This window comes from Xiphophorus hellerii, chromosome 16, assembly GCF_003331165.1.
Source record: "Xiphophorus hellerii strain 12219 chromosome 16, Xiphophorus_hellerii-4.1, whole genome shotgun sequence".
Taxonomy (NCBI): domain Eukaryota; kingdom Metazoa; phylum Chordata; class Actinopteri; order Cyprinodontiformes; family Poeciliidae; genus Xiphophorus; species Xiphophorus hellerii.
Window position 1 is genome coordinate 21271495 of NC_045687.1, and position 20074 is coordinate 21291568.

At 41.0% G+C, this 20074-nt stretch overlaps 1 protein-coding gene across 1 annotated transcript; it reads left to right on the plus strand.

The window, feature by feature from the left end:
• Positions 1–1888: 1888 nt before the first annotated feature.
• On the plus strand, positions 1889–9439 carry LOC116736147 (TLC domain-containing protein 5-like). Its single transcript, XM_032588459.1, is given in 4 exon segments — positions 1889–2862; positions 7005–7146; positions 7149–7218; positions 7621–9439. Coding segments are annotated over 3 exon segments (729 nt in total). The 5' UTR covers positions 1889–2862; positions 7005–7026; the 3' UTR covers positions 8160–9439.
• Positions 9440–20074: the final 10635 nt, after the last annotated feature.

The following is a 20074-nucleotide window of genomic DNA, read 5'->3' on the forward strand; positions in this document are numbered from 1 at the left end:
GGGCTTGCCTTGCACTTGTGGTGAATTTAGGTTGGCGCAGGGTTCCATATAGGAACCTGCTTTTTTATGGGCGGGGGTGTGACGGCCCTGCGGTGCTGTTGTATGTGTGTGCTGTATAGTGCAGGCTGCTTTTCCATTAGGTCCTTGATTGTGGGAGGTGCCTCCCAGACCTGGATGGTATATAAGGAGCGCCGTTCCATCAATTGGTGTGTGTGGCCGGCTGACAACAGAAGCAGACGATCCGGACTCAGAGGCGGCGCTGACACCTTGTGTTTTTTAATAAATGCCTCGCAAGAGGTTAAAACCGTTGGGTTTGCCGTGTCCTCCCTACTTTTGTTGCGGCCATCTGAGCCGGGCCGTAACTATATATATATATAGAGAGAGAGAGAGAGAGAGAGAGAGAGAGAGAGAGAGAGAGAGAGAGAGAGAGAGAGAGAGAGAGAGAGATGTATAAATCTGACAGCATATGTTGATCAGACAGATCACCGGAGCATGGAGTTTACACAGTCTCTAAAACATTTGCCTAAAATAAGATTTGAAGATATATCACGATTTGCAAACCAGTTCTCTCTGACAAAAAAATCTAAATTAGACAAAGGCTACAAATTCTTCACCGAACAATACCTGTTTGACTATGAAGGTAGGTATTTTTGTTTTGCGTAACCGTTAGCTTAGCATTAGTGAATTTTGTTAGCTAGCTAACTACGTGACATAACTGTTCCTTAACCAGAACTTTTTACTGTTTTTGAACTATAACGTTTTAGGCTCTAATCTTGATCAGATTATTAAATTATAGACTGGAGTTGCCACTCATCCCATAAAATAGGGATTTGTTTGTTATAAGCAGAGATGTCCGGTGCCGCCGCTGCTTTGTAATGCCTTTAATCGGACCACTTTTTCGGTAACGAATAATCTAACGAGTTCGTATTTCAAATCCAGTAATCAGATTAAAGTTATTTATCCAAATCATTGCACATTAATATTTTCTTGTGTATTTATTTTTATTCCTTCTTTGCGTCTTTGGGAGAGACTCTGTGACAGTTAGCAGTGACAGAAACATGAACAGTGCATGGAGATGCGCATTTTGTTGCTGGAAAAACAGAAATATCGTCAAGCCCAACTGTTATTTGTGGCTTTTGTCTTGTTTTTTCTAAACTTATAAAAAATAATGATTCACCGGTAAATGAACCTCTAAACGTTACATCACTGACAGGCGGCGGTGTATATGTTTCCTAACTGTGGCTAAAGCTGCTGCTAGCTGGTTTACTCATGATCGGAAGCTGGTTCCTTTGAATACAGTTGGAGAATGGTAAATTGACAATGACTGATAACGGTTATCTAACACGTAAACACCGTTTTATAAAATACAGAGAGTGAACCTCTAACGTTACAGCGCTGACAGGCGGCGGTGTATATGTTTCCTAACTGTGGCTAAAGCTGCTGCTAGCTGGTTTACTCATGATCAGAGGCTGGTTCCTTTGAATACAGTTGGAGAATGGTAAATTGACAATGACTTATAACGGTTATCTAGCACGTAAACACTGTTTTATAAAACACAGAAAGTGAACCTCTAAACGTTACAGCGCTGACAGAGAGTATATTTTTCCTAAATGTGGCTAAAGCTGCTGCTAGGTGGTTTACTCTCCGATCGGAGGCTGTTTATTTTATACACAGATAGAGAATGGTGAATTTACAATGATTAGTAACAGCTATCTAACACTTAAATGCTGTTATTATTAAACTTACCTTTTATTATATCCTTAAGATTATGAGAATGCGGGAAGTTTTCAGCTTGGTTCCCAAGGCAAAATCACACCGGAAGTAAAGATACCCAGTTTTGAGTTATGGCGGCCATTGTCTGACGTCACTGTGAAAAGGGTCTATTCAACTTGCTCAAATTCGCTGTCTCAAATTCAGCGTCTAAAAATTCGCTGTAAAAGTGGCGAGGTGACTTCAGGTCACAGACATTAGCAATGGATGTCAGATTCCAGGACCCAGCTAATCACGTGACGCAACCGTCATATTGAAGAAATACCAGCGTCACCCAGGCTGGCGACCATGGAGGCGTAATGCTTTCATATTTCTGTAGTATATTTTATTTTGCGCATGAAGTTTGATACATTATCTTAAAGCTTGATTTAAAACACGGTTTTGGGCCGTTGTTAATCTTACACCATGTAGTGCTAGCATATTACCTCTAGCTACCTCCTAGCCCCCCCAGCCCCTCCCCGCTGCCCCACACCCAATTTACCCCGTTTTATTTCAAAAAGAAATACCACTTGCGCCAAGTCTAGAATCTTGAAAGAGAACTGATGGGTGGCGACTTTCTGGGTTGTTTGATTGTTGTCTTAGGTGAGACTGAGACAGGCAGTCTTAGTAAAGTGTAATTTTTCAGGAGATGCTACCGCTAATGTACTAAGCTAATATGGCTGCTGCCTTGTGTGCTTCAAGGAGGGGCTGTGATAACTCACAATCCAGTTTTAATCTTAGCTCAAAATTCAAACAGTTGAATTGCATGCATGTTTGTGTGTTCTCTCTGTGTAGTCTAGCTCTATCTCAACATGTGGCTCTAGAACTGATGTGGATTTTAATAAAAAGTAAAACTGTCTTGAATGTTTCCAGTTACTTTAGTCTTACAAAACATACTAAGTTATCCATAAGTTGCGGACGTATGGTAAATTAGAATTGAAAATGTGATTGTGGCTTTGTTCTCTTCCACAGCCACACCACCTGAACTGAAAGAAATGATGAGATTCTGGACCGGATGGGAAAATCTGCCGTCGAGTCTGTCTGTGGAGATTGTTCATGGAAACTACCCAACAGCTGCCACTTGCTACTGCAGGAGTTACAAATCTTTCAGTGGTGAGTTGCATTTCCTCTACGCAAACTGGCTTTGGCTTGCTTTGAATGATCGACCTGTAAAAAAAAAAAAAAAAAAAAATCTACATTTAAGCTGTAGCAGTTCTTTGTTTGTGAAGCAGCTTTGTTCAAATGAACGTTTTGTTGAAATGTAGAATCAATTCAATTTTCTGAATTTGTCAGATGATTACATATAATCATATGTATTGAACAAGTGATTCAATACATATGAATGTATTGAATTCATATTCATTGAATATGAATTCAATACATATGAATGTATGTAATACATATGATACATAGTAATCATATGTATTACTCATTAGAGTAACGTTGTATTACTCTAGTTCCTCTAGTTTTGTCAAATTCAAAACTAGAGGAACTAGAATGACACAATGTTCAGAGTAGGTATTTCATTTCTCTGAGTCTGTACTGTTTATACAGGCAGTTTTAAATATGAAACTGAAATGGTTTTTATGCAAAATTTTATTGAATGTACTTAGATGAGTTCATATATGCTTGAAGTATTAGAAAATAAATGACATAAGACAAACAAAACTTTTTTCTGATTCTTATAATGCAAGAAATGTAAAGTCCTAGAACAATGTACAAATGTACCTACTAGGTTCCTTTTGAGTAAAGAAAAAACAATCAAATTACAAATTTAGAACATTTTAGTTCTTAAACATGTCTACCATAAAGACACTAAAATTCACCTTTGTGGTAACATGATCAGCATTTTGCTTTACATTTCATAAATGGTGAATTTTGAAACTGGTACAGAAGCTTATTGCTATTTAATCCAGGGGAAAAAAATCGAGCCCTATCACGTTATAACGTCATACGTATCTTATTAAAACGTGATAGTTATCTTGTTAAAACATGATACGCATCTTGTATAAACATGATAATTTTATGTCCAGGAAGTGGCGATATTATGCCAGGCTAGTACAGTGGCTAACAGGACTTGGTCGAGTTTCCCTTCATGTTTAGCCTAAAACACGGAGATCCTGATGCTGCTTTGCACTGTGGTTGAAACCAATAATAGCAGGCACACTCTGAGCAGGATCCTAAACAGAACGGGACTGCACAGACGGAAACGTCAGTCTGATCCTCTAGCTGTGGCAGCGATCCTAACTGATTCTGGATCGAAGCTGAAGTTGGCTTTCGATTGTAGCTCCTCAGTCCTCTGGCTTGCAGAAGGGCCTTTACCATTCGGTACCCAGAGTGAGGCTGCCTGGATTTAATGTCTCTCTCACACATTGGTCTAAGTCAGGGGTCGGCAACCTTTTCTATTCAAAGAGCCATTTGGGACCGCCTCCCAATGAAAAGAAAGCACTTGGAGCCACAACCCATTTTGACGTCATATATATAAAACCTATATGCTATGTACAAAAATCGATACTATGTTGCGTTTATGAAATCAACGAACTGCTGCAGAGAACACAACATTTTATTTCTGCATGTAACAAAACGCATTTTACACTTTGTTGATGCTCAATTTCAAACAAAACACCCTCTGTCTATTTGGGTCTTTGTGTTTAAGAAATAAAAATCGAAACTTACCCAACCTGCACTGAAGGAAACATAGAAACAGAATGCAGTTACCTGTCCTCCTCTTATTCAGGAGATAAAAATCAAAACTTATCCAAATATTATCCACCGGCACTGAACGAACCAAGCAAACCAAAAAATGCGCAGTCTGCTTCTGTGTCCCATCGCGTGTGTGGGGTCACCTGTCCTCCTGAATTAAAAAAAAAGACTATCTCACTTAACAATATATAGTTATGTATTTATATTTGTAGATAATCTCCATCTGTAAATGGCTTACCATGCTTGATTATTTCCTGAGTAGCCACGAAACTGGCACATGTAGTGAAATTTGCGTCTTAATCCACTTCTTGAAGTGACTCCTGCTCGCTTCTACGGAGGCCTCTAGGGGACATGGCGAATTGTTTTCTTTTGCGTTCCCTCGCAATACTTTTGCGTTCCCTCGCAATACTGTACTGGTCAGTTATGCAGCATAATTGAATCCTACTAGCCTTTCTTACGGTGGGCGCCGTACTTTCTGCTTTAATATAAGGTTATGTGAGGTTTTTCCGTGAATGTTAGTATCTTTTTGTGAAATATCTGAAGTTTTATATCTTTCTTTAGGATAGAAAGGCACCACAAACCTACGATATAAACAGAAACCTTCCGTAAGTAGGAAAGAAATAAAAACACATTATAATTTGGACTATTTCTGAGTTATTATCGCGGGTAATAAATCACCTGACAGTTTTGATTGTGTCTCTGTTGTGTTCTAGTCTGAATGGTTTAAAGAGCTGCTTTCAGTGCCGCTCCATCTTAGCCTTAACAGACATAAACATGCAATAAAAAATAAATTGATTTTCAATCAGTGTTTTGCACCAAACAGTTTTTACTATTAACAAGTTTTTATTATTAAAAACACGACAAACTAATGATGGTAAAGGGCCGCACTGGGTTAACTCGGGGAATCTCATCTGTCCGTGTATCAATCAACTCCAAACCTTTTCTTTGTTCTGTCACAATTATCGATTTATTCCATTTTGATGATCAGGCTCCAAACTTTGCCAGGACTGACCGCCCCGCTCACACAAAGCCAGTATCCTTCCCATTCATACCTGGTGACGTCACTCCCACGTCGACACACTAAGTGTCAAAGCCTCCTGCTCCTGTCATATCAATAATGACTTATTTCATTCATATGGCTCTTACAGAGCCTCAGTGAAAACTTGTTTATTATTATTGCATACTGTACTGCATAACATAACAGTACAGTATTGCGAGGGAACGCAAAAGAAAAAAAATCCCCCATGTCCCTTAAGGGGCTCCGTACGCTTCAGCCTTTCGCATCAGCTCCGAAACGGCCTTTTTTCTCTCCTCTCCCTCGGGATATTTTTTTTTTAGCAAAGACAGAGTGTTTGCTCTTGAAATGTCTTTCAACATTTGACTTCTTGCTGTTTGCCAGTCTGTCACCACATATTAAGCAGACTGGTGAACCAGTTTCATCAGCGGTGAAAGCAAAATGATCTGTCCACGTAGCATTAAATGTTCTGCCATCTTCAGAATGTTTCCTTTTCTTGGATTTATTCATGATGTATCTTCCAGGCAAGGATCAAAAAGTCTAGTCACTAGACCATCTTAACACATGATTACGCTTTAAAATTTCACTGTAGCTCTGTGTTTTCTTCAGGACTGTCCCATCAACTCTGACCAGCTTCCCTGTTCTTAAAACAGAGCAGCTCCCCTCCTCCCACTCCCACAGCATGATGCTGTCACTGCGTTTCCATGAACATTTGTTTACGCGCATTTTAACGAACCGCATTAGAAACGGTTGATGGAAACAGCAAAATTTGAAATAACTCCCTTAATTTTGCAAAAACGTTTTCCGCTCACTTGAAGTGGCTTTTGGCTTTTCTGAAAAAGAGCTGATGTGGTAAAGAAGAGATGGAAAAACATTTGCTGAAAAAGCTCTGAGGTAACGAACTCTTGGACCCACTGGTGGGTCGGTGCCTTACCAAAGGCACACAATTCCAAATGGGTTCTTATGTACGTGTCTATATTAAAAAAGAAAAAAATGTGGAAATCTGAGTTTGAAAAGTTGAAGATTTGCTAGAAATAATTCAAATTTTGAGAATAATCTCAGAAAAAACACAAACATTTCTGACTCAAAAGTTTTGAACTTTTGGACTTTCAAAAGTTGAAAGTTTTTGACTTTTGAAACTCAGAAATTTGCTTGTTTTTTTTCTATAACATTTCAGAGTTTTGGCAGGAATTTTCTCTGTGGATTTTCTTTCTATCTACAATGGCCTTAATACGCCATTGTACATTTGTGTGTGTTAGCGTGGATGACAACCGTTCCGAAACAGATTCTGTGTGTATTATATTAGCTTTTAAAATGTTTTTTTTTATTCAGGTGGGTGTGTACAAGGCCTGAGAATCTGATGAGGTCACAACTGACCAATTAGATTGGAGCATTTTGAAAGCCTAAATATATATTTTAAATTTCCAAAGAAAAATAGCTATATTGTAGTCTATATTCTAGATGAAATTGATCATCTTTTCATTAACTATATGACATCAAAACATGCCAACACTATTATATCTTTGTCCATGTCCAGTCTTACGTTCATCTAGACTGCCATGCCTGCATTGGAGGTGATCTGCAGCCTGATTGGCTGGCTGTGCCTCTACCTGTTGTTCTGCTCCACCTTCTCTCACCGAGGGCCCGAGTGGAACTGCCGCCTGGTCACCTTGACCCATATGGCGTCATCATAGTGCTGCTGACGGCATACGTTGTGTTTGTTGACGGTCCCTGGCCCTTCACACATGCAGGTCAGCAGCAAAACACAGAAACTGTGATGCGATGGTTCAGTTCGAAGGCAAACATGGCGCATTGTTACTCAGAACAATAAATCCAAAGCCAATGTACGATGGTTCTCTATGTTTAAACCAAATATTAAGTGGTTTTTATTAAGAATGACTGAGATAATTTTGGAAGTCTGATTACCAGAAGTTGAAAAAAGACCAGAAACCATTCTGCTGCTGTTGAGTCTGAAGACATGCTGAGCATGGACACAAAAACAGGTTCGGTGGGTTTAGCTTTGCAAAGAATAAGGGGTTAAAAGTATCACACTAAACCTGTAGATCTCAAAAAATGATTTGAAGACGGCTGTTATTGGTCCAATAGTTACATTCTTATAGGATTAAGATTTCATTTTTTTATCTTCTCTGCAGGTACAGAAAACACTGACCTCCAGATATTTGCCCTGGCAGTCTGCCTCGGCTACTTCTTCTTTGACCTGGGTTGGTGCGTGTGCTACCGGAGCGAGGGCCCAGTCATGCTGGCGCATCACGCCGCCAGCATCGTGGGCATCCTCCTGGCGCTGCTGATGGGCGTGTCGGGCTGTGAGACCTGCGGGGTGATCTTCGGCAGCGAGATCACCAACCCGCTGCTGCAGAGCCGCTGGTTCCTCCGCCAGCTGGGACTCTACGACAGCCTGCTGGGCGACGCCGTGGACCTGCTCTTCATCCTGCTGTTCGCCGCGGTGCGCGTCGGCCTGGGGACCGTCATGTTTTATTGCGAGCTCACTTCGCCCAGGACTTTGCTGATAATGAAGCTTGGCGGCGTGGTCATGTATCTGCTGGCCTGGGTGTTCATGGTGGACATCGCCAGGTTCGGCTACAAGAAGACCAGGGCCAAATACAGGAAGTGGATGGTGAACCGCGAGCTCAAAGAGACAAGCGAAGAAAAACCAGTTGGGCACGAAGAGTGATTGAGAAGACTAACTCAACCGCTTTCACATGTTTTTAACAGACGCTCCATGAATTTATTTATTTTATCTGCGGTACAGTGGACTGCAACATTTTTAAAGTCTGTGTAAAAACAATTCTGAAAAACCTTGATAAGTACATTTATTTTGCAAACTAAATAATGATCTGACAGCGAGCAGAGCATGCGCATTAAGAGGTCCGACCTTTAGAGGAACTGCCAGCAGGGGGCGCAACTACATACATACTTTCCGAGGTGTATGCGAACATGTCATCGCCCCCCCTGCTCCCTGACATAAACTTGTATAACTCATTTTTAATTAAAGTATCAATAATAATAATTGTACATATATGTGAATAAATTGTTGCCCTCAGGGCAATTAAAAAAGAATGAAACAAAAAACAGGGCAATATTTCATAATTTAATATATATTTGAGCCAAAGAGCCACTTCTGTTAGCCTGTGTCTAGAACCGCCTGTGAGCTGCAGGTCTGAGGCTTTTTGTTAGCATGTTTTCTATCATTCTTATAGCTTCATAGGAAGCCTGATCCAAACTGGCAACCCACATTAATAAAATGGTGAAATAATATTGACCACAAAACAAGGAGGGTTAGGGTGAGAACTGTCCATATAGTACCGTGGAAGAAATGTTTGAAGGCTTGTGCATGAATCAAGATGTATTTGAATCAGCATATAAACGATTTAGTAGGAATGGTGTTGAAAAGGCAAATTAAAGAAATCTGGATTCATCCATATAGTAGACCGCTGTTAAAAGCTTGGAATGCAAATATTGATATCCAATATTGTGTTGATGCATATGCATGTTGTGTTTATATTGTATCTTACATGTCAAAGATTTAACGTGAAATTGGTTTTCTTCTAGGAAATGGACAGAAAGAGAAGCAGCCAAAGAAGGAAATGTTTGTGCTAAAGAAGCTTTAAAGAGATTTGGTAGAGTCTATTTGCATAACCGTGATGTTTGTGCTCAGGAAGCAGTGTATAGACTCACCAACATGCATTTAAAGGAGTGTTCTCGGAGCGTTATTTTTATTCCAACTGGTGATAATATTGTGAAAATGAGTTTTCCCATTTCTGTTTTGAGACAAAAGCTAGATCACAGGATCTTACCCCAAAAGACATGTGGATGACTGAGATAGTCGACCGCTATAAGAATAGGCCGAATGATAATGTGTTTAATAATAGGTGCCTGGTTAAGTTTGCTTCAGATTATAGCGTTTTGACAAAAAATGAGAAATGTAGAAATGCAATAAAGTTGAATAATGACTTTGGGTTTATTGCAAAAATAATTTGGACAAAACCAGCAGCTGTTCGATATGCGCGTTTCTCTGAAACAAAAGAGCCAGAAAAGTTTTACCAAAGCATAATGCAGTTATTTCTACCTTATCGCTTTGATAGTGAACTCAAGTCTTCAAGTTGTGCAGCCTTTGGTGAGTTTTACAGAACTGGTTTGTTTGGATTTGTTGATGGAACAAAACCTTCAGTAAAGTCTGTCGTAGATTTAAGTAGGAGTGAGTTTGAGTTGGAATCTGTGGACAATGTTACTGGTGATGTAATGCTGGAAGACGATGGGCTGAATGGTGTTCTGAGGTTGAACTGGAACGCTTGGAGTGTGTGGTATTACAAGAAGGAAGACAAATAGAAAACAGTGATCAGGAACAAATACCTGATTTAAGTCTGCAGTGTAAAGACGTTTCATTATTTGAGAAAAATAAATTAGAAGAATTGAAAGCCTTGCATTGATTAGATCTTTGGATGAAAAACAGTTCTCTGTTTTTTTTTGTTTTTTTTTATCAAATCAGGCAGTATTGTTTAGCCAAGCTTAATGGAATAAATCCTTAATAACTGCACATTTTTATTACAGGTGGTGCTGGCACAGGAAAAAAATAATTTAATCAGGGCAATTGAATATGAATCAAAACGTTTATTGTCGACTGTGCGTCGATAGTTGCTTATCAGAAGTGTTGTTATTGGGTAAAGGAGCACATGTGTAAAAATGTGATGGCTGATATCTGACATCCGGGAGATGAGTTATTGTCACTTCCTGTTTAGTAGTGAAAGATTAGCAAGAACTTCCTGTAGGGTTTGATAGACCAGATAGTGACTTCCTGTTGGAAGTGGGAGGGGCGCAGGTTATGTCATCAGGTAACCATGTGAATGTGATGAGGGCTGGTCTATAATGACACATAGAAAGTCTGATGCAGTTCTGACTTTGTAACATCAAATAACTTGATGCAATAACATCAAGTTATTGCACCTTGATGTTTTATGGCAAACAGTCAGACTTTGACACTAAGCCACGCCCACATGAAAAATCCTGTGATAACTGTTTGACCTTCAGTGCCTCAAGGTTATGCTGAGTGATTCTGAAGTCCGTATCTCAAAAGCTGATAACGACTTCGATCAGATGCGACGTCTATAAAAAAGAGGAAATGGCGGCTTTGATCCAAAATGGCCGTCTTCCTGTTGAGTTTGGACCATGGCGACTTTTTTTGTAGGTCCTGACCAGATACACATGTGTACCAAGTTTCATGAGTCTGGGTTGAAGCATGACTTGGGGCTGATTTTTTAAAAACTTCTAGGGGGCGCTGTAGATAAATTAGGCCACGCCCACCAAGGATTCTTATGGATTCCTGTCTGGGGCTGGATAAGGATCCATCCCAGTAAGTTTGGTGCAACTCAGCTTGAAACTGTGGAATTTAGAGCCAAACATATGGCAGCGGCGTGACCTGTCACTTCGCTGCGTCGCCATGGCCACGCCCTCCATTGAAAACTCTTAGCACTTTAAAGCAAGTGAGCCCAATTGTTATCTGTCATTCAACACAAAATCATCTTGATTAGGTCAAGAGAGCCAGAGATAACGCTTTCCAAGAAAAAAAAGGCACTTCCTGTTCTGATGGGGCGGGGCTTAGACGTCAGACTATGACGATATAGGATCACCAGGCGTCCAATCAGGATCACTCTTGCCAAGTTTGGTGCAGTTCAGTCGAAACATGTGGAATCTAGAGCCAAACATATGGCAATAGCGTTACAGGTCACTTCGCCACGCCGCCGCGCTCCATCGAAACCAGTCAGGGTTGGAATACACAACCACTCATACCACAGCAGGTACGGAAAACCACAAACGCAAAAATTCAATCATGTAGAAATCTACTGTTAATGTCTTCATGTTAAATAAAAAATATTACTTCATATTTAAGTATTTAGTCATTATTTCAGCTTGACTATTCAGAACTGTTCTGATCGTTTCCATAGCAACGATCAGAAGCAAGACCTTGCCCCAGAAGTCCAGTGAGCTCACTGATGAGGTCATAGATGACATCATGTACATCACAATAGATCAAAGAAGTTCTAAAGACTTAATGTGTTGCGCTCCAACATTGAGCCCAAACAGTTTTCAGAGACCAGAAGCCAACATGAAGATCAGTGATCGTTTCAGAGGCTTTTTGGATCATTTCCATTTCCACCAGGGAGCGAATGAGGAGAGCGAGGACGGATTAAACCCCATTAAGATGACCCACAACATGAGACGCTTTGAAAAAGACATGAGACCTGTGGAACACTTTTTTAGAAACCTGTCTGCTTTGTCCAGCTGGCACTCTGTGCACATGACTGCCTGTTTTTTCTTCCTCTACATGTGCACAGTGTGGCTTGGCTGGACCGTTTCCTTCGTCGTGCTCTTCATGATTCTCCAGCTTTCTGTAAATTATTTAATTTCCAAAGGCTGGAGGATCGAGTGGAGCATCATACCCGACATGGGTGAGCCAGTGGAACATCTACAAGAGAACCTAAATATGGTTCAGATGTTCCACTGGATTGCCAAAACTGCTCAGAAAACCCAGAAGCTTTTTGGAAACATGGCTGACATGCTTGAGAAGATAAAAAACCTCTGCATGTGGGCCCGGCCAGAGCTCACTGTTAGGTTCTACGTGGGACTTTGGCTGGTGTTTATCTTCTCATGCATGTTTCCATTCCGGCTGCTGGGTTTTGTCATAGGTGTTTCTGTAGGGATCAAGATTTTTATCATCAACTTGATCTTTGAAAGGTTCCCAAAGCTGCGGCAGCAGTTTGACGTCCCCTACAACTTCTGGGCTAATTTACCCACTGACCTGCAGCTGAGGGACCCCAGAAACACCTTGCTGAGCAGATGGAAGGCCAAAGCAAAGGCCCGATGGAGCACGGCCCGAAGGAGCATTTCTGATGCTCTTCTCGGTGCCAGAAGGAGGCGCCTTTTCCCTCCACGCTCCCGCTTCATCGGGACCTTTCATGCATGGCGACGTCGGGTATGGCGACGATAGCGGACAAAAGTGTGTCCCAGGTCTCGCAGGATGACGGGAGCAACTGCTTTTGGAAAAGCGTTTCATGTTCAAGGAACAACCAACGGATGTCTGTGGGAAAAGGTAAGAAATGAAGTCACACCTGACGTTACGGTTTCTCCAGCCCCTCCTCTTGATCAAGGAACTTTTGGAGAGGAGCTAAAACTAACAAATTCAGAAGATGAAAGAATCCCAGAACAAATCCTTATTGACCATTTCGAGGCTGGAGAAATCTGACTGAACATGTGTCCTGATGTGTTCAGTTAAATCAAATTATGGGATTTAAAGGTAAAAAGATTTGACAGGTTTCCTGTTTGCAGGTTTCTCTCCGGGTGCTCCGGCTTCCTGCCACAGTCTGAAATTAAGACTGTTTAGTTAATTGGCCTCTAAATTGTGCTCAGGTGTGATTAAAACATTTCTTTTCTTTTCCTTGACTAAACCGTTTGCCTGGGTCTGAATTCCTGCCTGGGATCTTCTGTCTTCATGGGGTTTGCAGTTTCTCCGGTTCTCTCCGGCTTCCTCCCAGAGTCCAAAAAAAATGATTGTTGATTTATTTGGCTTGTCTAGTTGACCTTTGCCCCATGTCTTCTTCCCTCTCTTTTGCTTAAAGTAGTTTTGGCCAAAACTACTTTTAGCAAATATCAAAAAGTAGTTTCCTGTTTGCAGGTTTCTCTCCGGGTACTCCGGCTTCCTGCCACAGTCTAAAATCACGACTGTTTAGTTCATTGGTCTCTGAATTCTGCTAAGGTGTGATTGAAACATTTCTTTTATTTTCTGAAATGTTTGCCTGGGTCATCTTGCTGTGGATTGCCACATGACTGCCCCTTGCTGTGGCAATCCATCTGCTCAGGAAGGTGTTTGTGGTTCAGCTGCAGGTCGGTGGGTAAATTAGCCCAGAAGGTGTAGGGGGCGTCAAGCCGCTGCCGCAGCTTCGGGAACCCAGCCTGGGCTCTTCTGTCTTCATGGGGATTGAATGTTCTCCAAGTGGGGCCAAAACTATCCATCCATCCACTAAGGGGGCAACTTCGTTGGCGCAGGAGCCGAATCCCTGGAGATCCCTGGATCCGGCGGACAATGTCGGCACAGGGGCCAGACCACCTGGAGGCGACGAGGGAGCCCTGGGACCACCTGGAGGCGACGAGGGAGCCCTGGGACCACCTGGAGGCGTCGAGGGAGCCCTGGGACAACCTGGAGGCGACGAGGGAGCCCTGGGACCACCTGGAGGCGACGAGGGAGCCCTGGGACCACCTGGAGGCGACGAGGGAGACCTGGGACCACCTGGAGGCGACGAGGGAGCCCTGGGACCACCTGGAGGCGACGAGGGAGACCTGGGACCACCTGGAGGCGACGAGGGAGCCCTGGGACCACCTGGAGGCGACGAGGGAGCCCTGGAACCACCTGGAGGCGACGAGGGAGCTCTGGGACCACCTGGAGGCGACGAGGGAGCCCTGGGACCACCTGGAGGCGTCGCGGGAGCCCTGGGACCACCTGGAGGCGACGAGGGAGCTCTGGGACCACCTGGAGGCGACGAGGGAGCTCTGGGACCACCTGGAGGCGACGAGGGAGCTCTGGGACCACCTGGAGGCGACGAGGGAGCTCTGGGACTGTGGCTGGCCTTTATCTTCTCATGCATATTTATGGAAATAAATATGTGCCATCAGAATTTGAATAAAAAATGCCTCTGAAATTTGAATGTTGTATATTAGTGCTTACTAGAGGAACTAGAATGACACAATGGTCAGAGTAGGTATTTCATTTCTCTGAGTCTGTACTGTTTATACAGGCAGTTTTAAATATGAAACTGAAATAGGTTTTTATGCAAAATTTTATTGAATGTGCTTAGATGAGTTCATATATGCTTGAAGTATTAGAAAATAAATGACATAAGACAAACAAAACTTTTTTCTGATTCTTATAATGCAAGAAATGTAAAGTCCTAGAACAATGTACAAATGTACCTACTAGGTTCCTTTTGAGGAAAGAAAAAACAATCAAATTACAAATTTAGAACATTTTAGTTCTTAAACATGTCTACCATAAAGACACTAAAATTCACCTTTGTGGTAACATGATCAGCATTTTGCTTTACATTTCATAAATGGTGAATTTTGAAACTGGTACAGAAGCTTATTGCTATTTAATCCAGGGGAAAAAAATCGAGCGCTATCACGTTATAACGTCATACGTATCTTATTAAAACGTGATAGTTATCTTGTTAAAACATGATACGCATCTTGTATAAACATGATAATTTTATGTCCAGGAAGTGGCGATATTATGCCAGGCTAGTACAGTGGCTAACAGGACTTGGTCGAGTTTCCCTTCATGTTTAGCCTAAAACACGGAGATCCTGATGCTGCTTTGCACTGTGGTTGAAACCAATAATAGCAGGCACACTCTGAGCAGGATCCTAAACAGAACCGGACTGCACAGACGGAAACGTCAGTCCGATCCTCTAGCTGTGGCGGCGATCCTAACTGATTCTGGATCGAAGCTGAAGTTGGCTTTCGATTGTAGCTCCTCAGTCCTCTGGCTTGCAGAAGGGCCTTTACCATTCGGTACCCAGAGTGAGGCTGCCTGGATCTAATGTCTCTCTCACACATTGGTCTAAGTCATCATCTGACATGGTGGTGTATAATGCCCTCACTGAAAGCCCAGATTGTATTTTGTATTCTAAATAAATGTCTTCCATTTATTTCATTTACCCACCTAGCTTCCCATATTTTCTTGCTTTCTTTCCAAATTATACTTTTGCCTTCAGATTTAGATAACTTTATTTGCATATCAATATCATCTTTTTTAATTGTCTCCTTAGCCAGCCTGTCCGCTCTTTCATTCCCCATATTACCTACATGAGCAGGAGTCCAGAATAATACAACATTTTCATTTTGTTCACATATCCTATGATGAACCGCCATAATCTCATATAAAATATTTCAGCCTGGGTGACGCTGGTATTTCTTCAATATGACGGTCGTGTCACGTGATTAGCTGGGAGCCTGGAATCTGACATCCATTGCTAATGTCTGTGACCTGAAGTCACCTCGCCACTTTTACAGCGAATTTTTAGACGTTGAATTTGAGACAGCGAATTTGAGCAAGTTGAATTGGAGGACACTGAAAATATTGCATTTGAATTTTGAAAAGTTGAATTATTTTATATGCTGAATTTTTTAACACTGAAAATTTAAACTGTGAAAAATATGTATATTGAAAATTTGATCACTTTGAAATAGGAATGTGAATTTTTTTAATACATGAAAATTGCAACCATGTACAAATAATGACACTGAATTTTTTTCATGTACAAATAATGACACTGAAATTTTTTCATGTTAAAAATATATTCTGAATTTATTTTAACACTGAAAAAGTTAGCACTAATATACAATATTCAAATTTCATAGGCATTTTTTATTCAAATTCTGATGGCACATATTTACTTCCATACATGTATTACTATAAATATTTAACATGACATTCATGCTGTGGAGTTCAATGGAAAGCATGAAAAACCTGTATGTTTAAAATGATGTGCCTGCTGAAACCCCTGTTGGTTTAATTCTCAGACATCTTTAGGTGCCCATTTATCTGCCTGTAACACTTTGACATGACACAACTTTATCTTTTCACCTTGTAGAAATTCTCCTATCTGTCTCATGATGCTTGTATATATTTTGTCCTCAGTCGTTCTCTAGTGACTTTATAAAGCTTTGTCAGATTTATTTGTTCATTCTACCTGGATTAGGGGTCTCCAATGTGTGGCCTGTGGACCATTTGTGGCCCTCGACATGATTTTGTTCGGCCCCTAGCCGCACGCCAAGAATGGTAAAAATTTGGCCAGCAAAGCAGAAAACAATCGATGGCCCAAGAAAATTGGAAATTGTCTACCTTTCCTTTCAATAAGGCTAGAATCCGAAGCCCCTTTTTACGTTTTGGATCTGTATTGATGTACAGATTTCATCAACATTTTGTTTATTGTAGAGCAAGTAAAACATAAAGAGACAAAAAACAAAGAAGAAACTAATTGTTGCATTTTTAATTTATTACATTTTGTGACCTGTCAGTAGTTTAAATTTGCCAGTTTTGTGCAAAAAGTTTTCACACCACAGGCCTAGATCATTTCCTTTTGGTGAAACTATTCTCTTGTTATCTGCGTGGGGTCACTTGTTGTGACCCCGGAAGGTTTTGGTCCAGAAATAACTGGAACTGTTTAGAAATTGAATCTGACTTAACAAAAACACCAAGTCCTAGTATGACTTACTATTATATGAAAATTGTTCAAATACAGTCATTGGTGGCCAACTAGCCTGGCCACACAGAGAGTGATTAACAGCGGGAAGACCCGCCTCCTGGCTCTGATTGGTTGTTTTTAGTTCACACTGGGAGAAAGCAGAGGAGCTCGATTTTTTTTTTCAGATTAAGCTATACTGTCAGAACATAGTGACAGTGTCAACGAATTAATTTTTTAAATAAAACTTACGTACTACAGCTTTAAAGCCAGGACGTTAGGTATTGAGCTAACTCCGCCTTTGTCTGTTTCCGGTCGGTTAAAATGGAAAACGAGATGTAATTTCTCTGTTTAACTCTTCAGTATGAAAAGGCAACAAGGCATTAGCTTCTTCTTGTAATGCTCCTTTACGTTTAAAGCCCACATTCGTGTCTTCCCAAACCTTGCTTTTAGTTCCACGCACCCACGGACTGACGTCACCTCTCAGAGTAGCAGACAGGAGCAGCAGGTATCGCGTGTAATCCTGTTGGCTGCAGTGTTTCCTTGCGAGCCGCCGGTCGCCTCACCTGCTGGCGGCCCGGCGGCGTTTCCCAGCGGGACGTCACTAAGCTTACACCGGCGCGCGCGCGCGCTGTCCATGACAAATTTACTCTGCGAGAGGATCAGACGAAACTCACACGGACCAATTAAAGGAAAGACATGCGCTGAATGGAAGGTACGGGAGTGTTTGCGCTAAGAGCATCGATTAAAAGTGGACCGACGTGTAGTTTTTAATATTCAGACAAGTGAAAATACCCGCTATGATAGTTGTCTCTAACAAAAAAAACAACCAATAATACATATACAAGCATGCGTTTAAACACGTACACAAGAAAGCAATGTTTTGCAAAACAAGAATCAGTCATTTTAGCTACTGTGCGTGTTCGAAAATGACTGAGAAAAAGTTTATACTTTTTCCCAAAAAAGCAAAAGTAATGCTACGGAGTGAAAAATTTTTATTACTTCTTTCAAATTAGAAACTTTAAATACACTAGGGCTACGGTGCCTTTAAAAGATTTGCGAATTGGGTTAATTAAGTTAATCTGAGGCACAGCTGTGGCTTAATTTCAAGGCAATGCCTCAAACAAACAGAGTTGAGTGACGTCATAGGTCAGGTCAGGTTCATCTTTTTTAGATCTGTTTATAATCTCTTCATTTCAGATGTTGACATATCTTTTTTTCTCAGTATTTGGGAGAATTGCCTTTTGAAACTGTGTGACTTTGGTTTAACAGTTTGAGTTTTGTTTTCACTGGAATTTTCTGGAATTTTGGCCCATTCCTCCAGACAGAACAGGTGTGTAACTGAGCCAGGTTTATTCACACACACACACACACACACACACACACACACGCACACACCTGTTCAGGTCTTTTTTTAAATATGTTGATCTTAAGCCATTTTGGCTGTAAGTTTAGGGTTATTGTCCATCTGGAAGAATAATTTGCACCTGAGATGTAATTTCTCTATTTAACTCTTCACTATGAAAAGGCAACAAGGCATTAGCTTCTTCTTGTTTCTAGCTTCAAGCCTGCTTATTGTGACAGGCTTCCTGCTAAGCCTGTCACAATAAGCAGGTAATCAATGAATTGCACGATAAATAGAAATGAGCCCAATAGTTTCTCTTCTAATGATTAATATTTTTTTGTGGTCAATTTTTTTTTTTTTTACTTAGTCATCATAAACCATTTTGTTTATGGTTCCTGTTGTTTTTGCTTCATTTAAATGTTTATTTTGGATATTTAAGATGTCTTCCAGTTCCCGTGCGAAGTGTTCTGTACAAAATGAATATTTATTGGCGTTTGAGAGGGCGAACTTACATTCTCATGTCATTGCTTTACTTGAAAATGGTCTCAAAACAACAATATTATTTAAATTACTGGAACAATTTATCGTGACACGTCTTCCTGGTTCATGTCGTCAATATTTCCACATTGTGTTCTTCCCTCTCGTGATGTCATCACTCTGTTTTAATATTGATCAATACTCTGAACTAAAGCAAAATTTAAAAAGTTTAACGACACGAATGAGAACAGGACTGAGTAAATATCTAAGACGTTTTTTGTTTTTTTTTGTTTAAGTCGGTGCAGCTTCCAAATCTTAGGTCAACTTGTAATTGGGTGCAGCTTTAAGGCAGACTGTGCTAACATTAGCTTTTCCCCCTTTAGACATGTGGAGATAAAGACGTACCTGTCAGAGTGCCCAGGTAATCTAATTGCGGTGACGCAAACGGTTCCAAAACAGAACCTGGCTGGATCCAAAAAGCAGAAAACGCAAATCTGCTGCTTTCTGCTCAGCCTGACGCGAAAAGTCACAGATGCGATCGTATATTCTTGCTCGCAAAGATATTTGATTCTTTTTTTCTTTCCATTTTTCTGTTGGCACCACAAGCCTCAATTTATTTGATTGGTATTCCTCCGTCTTCTCATCAACTCTGACCAGAGTCTATGTCTCTGCTGAGGGAAAAACATCCCCACAACATGATGCAGCCGCCGCTGTGTTTTGCTTCCCCTGCAGAAAAATCCAGTTATTTCACCTAGTGTGTTGACAGTGTTGGAAAATTCTGTATTAGTACATTTTTGGTACATTTTTGTTGTGAGATATGCTGGTTACAGGATAAGGAGCAACAGGTTTTCTGTGTTCAGTACTTTTTAAAGCAGCTTGCTGTTTCTGCCGTAGATCAGAAGGGATAAAGTGGTTTTCATTCTGGGCCATATTAACATTATGACTGTCGTGAATGCGACATATGCGCAGATGTATGACGTCACTCGCCACATCAATCACGGATTATAACTCAACATTAAATAAGTCTGAAGCAGCTGTGTCGAAAAACTAAGAAATACTGCCACCTGCAGGTGGGAGTTGGCATTGCTCAAATGAAATGTTTTGACCGTTTTTGCAGAAAATTTGCAATCAACTCACAGCTATTCAGTAGCTCGGAAGAAATGCTGGGGATTGTTTTTGCGTGAATTTTTGTGATTGTGGAATCGCGACAGACTGATACAGTTTGACGTCTTGAGTCACAAAAAGCTTCGGCAAGACATATTTGGACACATGTTCCTTACACTACCTGATCTTATGTAAACTTGTTACTCTATAAATAGCGTTATTTGTATAAAGGAGACTGACTTGAGTAGCGAGTACACAAGCAGCTTTTGTTAATATAGTATTGTGTGTATGACTGGAATAAAATGGAGGATGAATTATGGTGCGATTTGATGCTTCAGGCAGATCTGAGGACAGAAGCGCTGCTGACAAAGTGAAAGGAGCAGCTTGATTTGTCTCGCCTATTGATCCGCTTCCTCTCTGCAGGTGTCA